General features: G+C 39.8%; 2 protein-coding genes across 2 annotated transcripts; one reads left to right on the top strand and one right to left on the bottom strand.

The window, feature by feature from the left end:
- Positions 1-3,592: 3,592 nt before the first annotated feature.
- On the top strand, positions 3,593-3,949 carry LOC123310330. Its single transcript, XM_044893795.1, has one exon. The coding sequence runs from the start codon at positions 3,593-3,595 to the stop codon at positions 3,947-3,949; it is 357 nt and encodes a 118-aa protein (XP_044749730.1).
- A 4,967-nt stretch (positions 3,950-8,916) lies between these two features.
- On the bottom strand, positions 8,917-9,273 carry LOC123310329. The gene has a single exon (XM_044893793.1). It carries the CDS (start codon positions 9,271-9,273, stop codon positions 8,917-8,919), a length of 357 nt encoding a protein of 118 aa, XP_044749728.1.
- Between the last annotated feature and the right edge of the window lie 109 nt (positions 9,274-9,382).

Raw genomic sequence — 9,382 nt, 5'->3', positions numbered from 1 at the left:
TCGCGCCCAAAGAGTACACAGACCGCCAAAACGCTATGGCGAAGGCATACCATCAAGCTATTGCCAAAAAGTATGGATTAGTCAAACCAACTCTACCAGTTTATAAGTACTTACCTAAGGAAATACTGGAGAATGAACAGGTGAAACTCTACTGGGACCACCCACTTGTAACGGACAGATCAATTCCTCATAACCGCCCAGACATCGTACTTTTCGAAAAGACACAGAGGAAAGTAACGATTGCAGACATAACAGTACCAGCTGATGACAACATCGAGAAGGCATATACGGAGAAGATAGTGAAATACCATGACCTTGCCTTCGAACTGAAAGAAATTAATAGACTTACCTGTACCACAATTCTTCCACTGATTATCACCACCAATGGCCTGGTAGAAACACATCTGCTGGAGAACACTAAAAAGCTCGGCCTCGAAGAACATGTGATTGATGACGCACAGAAGGAAGTGATCCTATGGACTACACGCATCGTGCGTGGGTTCCTGACGAGCAATTGAGGAACGCTTTGGTCTGCGGTGACCCGGCATCCTCAACAGCCTTACCCGAAATGGTGGAAAAAAAAAAAATATATATAGATTCAAATTAAGGGTGTTTCGACTATTTTTCAGGGCAAAATTCCAATGAGAGTCAAATTGTATTAAAGCTCTATATATTTCGTCAACTATCGTTGACTTCTTCAGGAGCAACTGGAAAATACAAAGATCTCATAACAAAAGTTCAAATTCTCTTAGGCTAAAACTTACAATACCATGACTAGTATCCTATAACTTCAATCTATATATATGTATATATATATATATACCGCAGGGTGCTCTTTGGATCATCGGGGAGTGACGACCCCGCGGACCTGAGTCAAGCACGCTCTCCCTAGGTTAGCAACCTGAGAGAGCTTGATAATCATCTCTCCTAACAGAAGAAGGAACTTAACCAAGGGCGGTGGGGAGTCTCGGGTCGGCTCCCTTCGGAACCGTCCAGATGTACGACCTGTAGAAGGCACGTGTGGGGTAAGCGGCGCACCCCTCCGAGATGGCACCGTAAGGTTGATCCCTGGATCTTCGACACGAGATAGCCGAAGTAGTTTGAATGTATCAACGAATCGTTCCACTACCAGGCGACAACGGGACGGACGCATACGCTGGTCTTTTGAGGAGAATTGTTTGGTGATGCGTGCGCAGTATATTGCAACGGACATATTAGCTACGAACTCTGATAAAACCTATCGGCAAATACTGGTCGAGGTATGAAATGAAATCAAACCTGCCAGACCGTCAACTGCTCCAATGCTGTCGAACCGAGTGAGATGGATTCTAAGCGGTCAAAAGATCTCTCGAGCTGAACTGGAGGTGATTAAGATGAGCTGCTATCCAAATGTGGCGGGCAGAGAACAGGAAGAAATGGAACGGCTGACTGGACCTCGCATGTCATCACCTCGAATCAGGAGAAGTGCACACTTTCTCCCGCGGGAGAGCGACATTGAGCTGTGGAGATCCTTCAGCGGCAACCTAATGAAGTATGCGTCAATGGCGCCGGAGTCTAGACCAGTCAATCCCAGGCTCGAACACTGTAAGATGGCTGTTGAAACAATAGCATCACTGAACAATATTTTGCCCGGATATCTAGAACAGACCGACAGTCTGGAAGGGCTGGTGGACGTAGTCTATACCGCAGCGATCCCGGTATGTGAGATTAACGGCCAGCGAATAATACAGCAAACTGAATCACGAGTAAGGAAAACTTGTCAACAGCGGCCACCGTGGCTGGAACGTCTGCAGGGGAAGATCGTCAGCTTAAGGAAAAAAGTCGGGATCATGCATGCTTACCTGGGGAACGATGCTCCATCATTGAAACTTTTGAGATCTGTAAGAAAAGTGGCATCAGCATTTAAGATCAAATGCAGAGATCCGAACTTCAGGGAGAAGATATCCTTAAAACTGGATCTCGTAAAACAAAAAATCAAAGCGTTAGGCAGTCGATTACGTAGGTACAATGAAAGAGTTAAGCGTCATAACTACAATAAGCTTTTCTACAAGAACCAAAAACAATTTTTCCGCTAACTAGAAGAAAAAACTCCAGGTCATCTTGACCCTAGGACGGCACGTGAGTATTGGAGTTCAGAAATATTTCTGTTGCCTGGATTGATTACCGCAAGGCTTTTGACACAGTTCCTAATTCCTGGCTGATCAAGGTTTTGAGGATGCATGGCATTGCCGATCAAGTAATCGACACCCTCATGCACCTCATGAAAACATGGAGGACGCGCCTGAAAGTTAAAGTTGGGGATCGAATAGAGGAATCGGGACAAGTTCTCATCAACCGAGGGATATTTCAGGGTGACACCCTGAGCCCTCTATGGTTCTGCCTCGCACTCAACCCCCTGAGTATACTTCTCAAAAATACGAATTATGGCTATGTGATAGACAAACAAAAGAACGTGCGAATTAGTCACCATTTATATATGGACGACTTGAAACTATACGCAGCCAACTTTGACCAGCTGAAGAGACAATTGGAGATTGTATCGGCTTTCAGTCAATCTGTTAAAATGCAGATGGTGATGAATAAGAGTGCGACACTGGAGGTGAAAAGAGGAAAAATAATAATATATGCTGATGAGCCAATTAAGTTGATGAACAACGAAACAATACCCACCCTTTCTGCGCAAGAGACCTATAAATATCTTGGAGTAAAACAAGCACTGGACATTAAGACCTCGGAAATGAAAAAACAATTTAAAGAGAGATTGCTGAGCAGAATGAGCTTACTTCTTAAATCAAAGCTGAATGCGGGGTCCCTATTCAGGGCCATCAACATGTGGGCGATACCTAGTATTACGTACTCGTTTGGGATCTTGACGTGGTCGCCTACTGATCTCCGAGAAATCGATAGGAGTGTAAGATGGATGGAATGCATCATCCGCACTCGTCCAAAACACGATTGTATCTTCCGCGACATCTAGGTGGAAGAGGTTTGATAAGTTTGGAGATCGCACATGAGAGAGAAGTTGATACCTTGAGAAGATATTTTCTAAAGAAGAGCACACCTTTTTTCATCGCGCTGCGGGAAGCTGACGATGGCCTCTCGGCGCTGGGGCTATCGGAAACCGAACATCGAAGGCAGGAGCACTCAGCGGAAGAAATGATGGAGGAATGGAAGAGTAAAGCACTTCATGGTAGATACCCGGGTAACCTGGAAAAAAAAGAAGTAAATAAGGTGGAGTCCTTGACTTACCTTCGTGGAGGGTACCTTTTCCCAGAAACTGAAGGGCGACTGCTTGCCATACAGGACCAGGTGGTACCGACCCGCATGTACTTGAGGCATATAGCGAAGATTGATATCCCTTCTGATCGGTGCAGAAGATGTTTGGTGGGGGCTGAGACTATCCAGCACATAGCATGCCCCATTATGGCACCAACGGAATACCTGGAAAGACACAATACAATGGCACGAATTTACCATCAACAGATAGCCCTCACTCACTCTGGGCCTACTAAAACGTGAAGTCGAACAACATCTATACATACCTAAAAGCCTGCTGCAGAATGATCGACACATGCTATACTGGGATGTCACGATGGTCACTGAGAGAGGGGTTGCTCACAACCGACCGGATGTAGTCATCTTTGATACAACGCGCGCATCTTGTCTCCTGCTCGACTTCACCATACCAGCAGATGAGAATCTCTCCAAGGCCTATACGGAGAAAATAACTAAATACGCAGATCTGGCCTTCCAGCTGAGGGAGCTTCATAAGTTGGAGTCTATAAGTGTGATGCCTCTTGTTATGAGCGTTAACGGTCTGGTGGAACAGCACCTGGTTGGGAACACAGAGAAGCTGGGGCTAGACCGAGCCATAATATCCGCTGCCCAGAAGAAGGTTATACTGGGCACTGTTCGTACGGTGAGAAAATTCTTACAAGGTCCGTCGTAGGACTCCACCTTGGCGCTGAAGCTCCCGGAGGATGTTCCGAACGAACCCGATCATAATGAATTAGGTAGGAATATATTGAACTTAAGTTATTGACGTCTCTCCTGTAATTCATGGAGTTCGATAGGCGTTTGATGTGGAACATCTTCATGAAACATCTTTTGTTGGTATTCTTCTCCAATTCAGGAGAAAAAGAACCAACAATTCAAGAACCAGGGTTCTTGAATTGGAGAAGAATACCAACAAAAGATGTTTCATATTTCGGTGAGAGTGAAATTGACTGAAATGAATAAATAAATTTAATTTTAAAGATTTTGATGTGTCATGGTTCATCTTTATATATATTGTTGTTTCTAAAATGTCGAAATAATTCAGTGAGAGTGAATTGCTGAGACCAAAGTGAAACAATTAGCTCTGTGGTTTACAGGACAATTCTTTTCTGTGTCTCCTTGATTATAACCTTGTGTCGTGCAAAGATTATAGAGAAGGAAGATGGGAAACGAAGCGACTACACTTGCGTGAGCGCCGCCTGGTGGTTCCGTTGTGTATTAAAATACTAAGACTGGTTAAAATATTTATTCAAGGGCCATTTGGCATTTCATGGAGATATTTCAACATGGCCGTTTTGTTTACGTTTTGATTTTCGTACCAATCGTACCGCCGTTCAACTCGCTCGTTCTAGTCACCTTATTTCAATGTTATTTGTGTATATAGTGAAAACTTCAAAATCAAAGATTTTGCTCAAAATGTCGTATGTCGTCTTTGCATTTTACATAAAGTCAATTTGAATCTTTTCATCCACGCAAGTTGCTGTATGCAGGAAGCATCCCATGCATGAAAGGGCCACCAAAGGAACCACATGCGATGGAGGGCGAGCAGTTTGAAACTGATACATCGAATACTGATGGTAAGTCTTCCTAGATATCTGCAATGCATAACTGAATTCATTACTCATTTATCATATATTGAATGCATATCTTTTTTATATGCAGGAAGCATTCTGTTCATGGAGGGGTCACATTAAATGGAAAGCAAGCAGATTGAAAGTGTTACGACAAATACTGATGGTAAGTCATCCTAGATATCTGTGACAAAAATAATTGAATGAATTATCATCTTATATATGAGAAAATTTATGCAATATATTTAATTAATTGTTTTATTATGAAAGTAGATTACAAGAACTTCCCCTTTTTCAGATATTCTTTCGAGTGTACCTGAAAGAAGTTCCCACACGCTGTAGAGTACTTTCCCCAGAAGTGATAGAAAGATCCGAAAACTGAAATTAACAATCAACTCCTTGGAATGCAAATTATATGGTACCTATATCGATTATTTATTTGTTCATTTAGATTTCTAATAAAGATGGTACAAATTCAACAAATTCTATTGCCTCAAAAAAATTTATTGCATGGAAATAAGATCTTTGATATATAATATTCAATATGTACTTTTGTATCCTTCATTCAAAGCTGTATTATTTGTATACAGGTGTTTTCAAAGGTGAGAATTTCGACACAATTATTCTCACCAGTTGTACATGTCAAAAAAAACCTCACCTTTAAATATACCCTGTAAAATCTTCAAGTCTGTCATATTTTTTTATAAATTTCGAATAAAAATATAGCAAATCTAACAGAGTATTTCATTAATCTTAATTGATTCAAAACAATGTTTACATAAAAAAAATATCCTGATCACGAAACAAAGCCCTGGCACTGTTTTGTCGCTCAGGATGTTTTTTTCTGGTCTCGACTAAGTAGATATTCGAATCCAATACAAGGAATAAAATTCGAATTTCGCGCCCTTAAATTACAAAGCAGACAACTGTAATTTTACTGTTTGACATTACGATTTCAGCGCCATCTAATTTTTCAGTATGTGAAACACAGGCCCAAACTGTAGACTGTGAGATTGACTTGTCTTTTCTTGTTGAGATAACGATTTTTATGTATGCCTTCCTGTCTTAGATGTCATCATTTATTTACCTGCTTATTATCACTCTTTTTGTTTAATACACTTTGGGAATTAAAAGCGACTATCTGTATATATAGTAGTATATGTTTTACTATTTTCTCGTATTATGTCCGGTACTACCCGACTTTCCCCTATTACTCGAAAACAAAAGAAGATGACCAAAAATGACTACTACTCTTATTAGTTTCTCAGAAAAAGAGAACCAGACTGGGGTATCAGATTTTGTCTATCTCCACTGGTTTAAAAGCTGTTGTGCTAAAACATTGAAATTTGCCCAGCCTGTACAAGTTAACGTGTAACACATGTGGTGCTTATTATATAGGTAGAACAACAAGGACATAAGAGAACATTTAAGAATTTCAAAGTTAGGAAATAGGGATAGGGAACTCTAACGATTTGTCAAAATCAGCTAAGTAATCGTTGCCGTGGGGCACACAAGCTTCGGCTTCCATTGATTCGCATGTTGTTTTGGTCGAGTATTGCATGTTGTGCCTGTTCTTAGTAAAAAGACCGGCGTTTGATTAGGGTGATAAAACTATAACTTTCTCAGGAATGCCTCTTTACAGTGATAATAAAAAGCATTATAAGCCCCACGACAACGAACGCTCAGCTGATTTTGACAAATCGTTAGAGTTCCCTATCCCTATTTCCTAACTTTGAAATTCTTAAATGTTCTCTTATGTCCTTGTTGTTCTACCTATATAATAAGCACCACATGTGTTACACGTTAACTTGTACAGGCTGGGCAAATTTCAATGTTTTAGCACAACAGCTTTTAAACCAGTGGAGATAGACAAAATCTGATACCCCAGTCTGGTTCTCTTTTTCTGAGAAACTAATAAGAGTAGTAGTCATTTTTGGTCATCTTCTTTTGTTTTCGAGTAATAGGGGAAAGTCGGGTAGTACCGGACATAATACGAGAAAATAGTAAAACATATACTACTATATATACAGATAGTCGCTTTTAATTCCCAAAGTGTATTAAACAAAAAGAGTGATAATAAGCAGGTAAATAAATGATGACATCTAAGACAGGAAGGCATACATAAAAATCGTTATCTCAACAAGAAAAGACAAGTCAATCTCACAGTCTACAGTTTGGGCCTGTGTTTCACATACTGAAAAATTAGATGGCGCTGAAATCGTAATGTCAAACAGTAAAATTACAGTTGTCTGCTTTGTAATTTAAGGGCGCGAAATTCGAATTTTATTCCTTGTATTGGATTCGAATATCTACTTAGTCGAGACCAGAAAAAAACATCCTGAGCGACAAAACAGTGCCAGGGCTTTGTTTCGTGATCAGGATATTTTTTTTATGTAAACATTGTTTTGAATCAATTAAGATTAATGAAATACTCTGTTAGATTTGCTATATTTTTATTCGAAATTTATAAAAAAATATGACAGACTTGAAGATTTTACAGGGTATATTTAAAGGTGAGGTTTTTTTTGACATGTACAACTGGTGAGAATAATTGTGTCGAAATTCTCACCTTTGAAAACACCTGTATACAAATAATACAGCTTTGAATGAAGGATACAAAAGTACATATTGAATATTATATATCAAAGTTCTTATTTCCATGCAATAAATTTTTTTGAGGCAATAGAATTTGTTGAATTTGTACCATCTTTATTAGAAATCTAAATGAACAAATAAATAATCGATATAGGTACCATATAATTTGCATTCCAAGGAGTTGATTGTTAATTTCAGTTTTCGGATCTTTCTATCACTTCTGGGGAAAGTACTCTACAGCGTGTGGGAACTTCTTTCAGGTACACTCGAAAGAATATCTGAAAAAGGGGAAGTTCTTGTAATCTACTTTCATAATAAAACAATTAATTAAATATATTGCATAAATTTTCTCATATATAAGATGATAATTCATTCAATTATTTTTGTCACAGATATCTAGGATGACTTACCATCAGTATTTGTCGTAACACTTTCAATCTGCTTGCTTTCCATTTAATGTGACCCCTCCATGAACAGAATGCTTCCTGCATATAAAAAAGATATGCATTCAATATATGATAAATGAGTAATGAATTCAGTTATGCATTGCAGATATCTAGGAAGACTTACCATCAGTATTCGATGTATCAGTTTCAAACTGCTCGCCCTCCATCGCATGTGGTTCCTTTGGTGGCCCTTTCATGCATGGGATGCTTCCTGCATACAGCAACTTGCGTGGATGAAAAGATTCAAATTGACTTTATGTAAAATGCAAAGACGACATACGACATTTTGAGCAAAATCTTTGATTTTGAAGTTTTCACTATATACACAAATAACATTGAAATAAGGTGACTAGAACGAGCGAGTTGAACGGCGGTACGATTGGTACGAAAATCAAAACGTAAACAAAACGGCCATGTTGAAATATCTCCATGAAATGCCAAATGGCCCTTGAATAAATATTTTAACCAGTCTTAGTATTTTAATACACAACGGAACCACCAGGCGGCGCTCACGCAAGTGTAGTCGCTTCGTTTCCCATCTTCCTTCTCTATAATCTTTGCACGACACAAGGTTATAATCAAGGAGACACAGAAAAGAATTGTCCTGTAAACCACAGAGCTAATTGTTTCACTTTGGTCTCAGCAATTCACTCTCACTGAATTATTTCGACATTTTAGAAACAACAATATATATAAAGATGAACCATGACACATCAAAATCTTTAAAATTAAATTTATTTATTCATTTCAGTCAATTTCACTCTCACCGAAATATGAAACATCTTTTGTTGGTATTCTTCTCCAATTCAAGAACCCTGGTTCTTGAATTGTTGGTTCTTTTTCTCCTGAATTGGAGAAGAATACCAACAAAAGATGTTTCATGAAGATGTTCCACATCAAACGCCTATCGAACTCCATGAATTACAGGAGAGACGTCAATAACTTAAGTTCAATATATTCCTACCTAATTCATTATGATCGGGTTCGTTCGGAACATCCTCCGGGAGCTTCAGCGCCAAGGTGGAGTCCTACGACGGACCTTGTAAGAATTTTCTCACCGTACGAACAGTGCCCAGTATAACCTTCTTCTGGGCAGCGGATATTATGGCTCGGTCTAGCCCCAGCTTCTCTGTGTTCCCAACCAGGTGCTGTTCCACCAGACCGTTAACGCTCATAACAAGAGGCATCACACTTATAGACTCCAACTTATGAAGCTCCCTCAGCTGGAAGGCCAGATCTGCGTATTTAGTTATTTTCTCCGTATAGGCCTTGGAGAGATTCTCATCTGCTGGTATGGTGAAGTCGAGCAGGAGACAAGATGCGCGCGTTGTATCAAAGATGACTACATCCGGTCGGTTGTGAGCAACCCCTCTCTCAGTGACCATCGTGACATCCCAGTATAGCATGTGTCGATCATTCTGCAGCAGGCTTTTAGGTATGTATAGATGTTGTTCGACTTCACGTTTTAGTAGGCCCAGAGTGAGTGAGGGCTAT

The sequence above is a fragment of the Coccinella septempunctata genome, chromosome 3 (assembly GCF_907165205.1).
Source record: "Coccinella septempunctata chromosome 3, icCocSept1.1, whole genome shotgun sequence".
Lineage (NCBI taxonomy): Eukaryota > Metazoa > Arthropoda > Insecta > Coleoptera > Coccinellidae > Coccinella > Coccinella septempunctata.
Note: the sequence above shows the minus strand (reverse complement) of the source record. Positions and strands in the feature narration are given on the sequence as shown.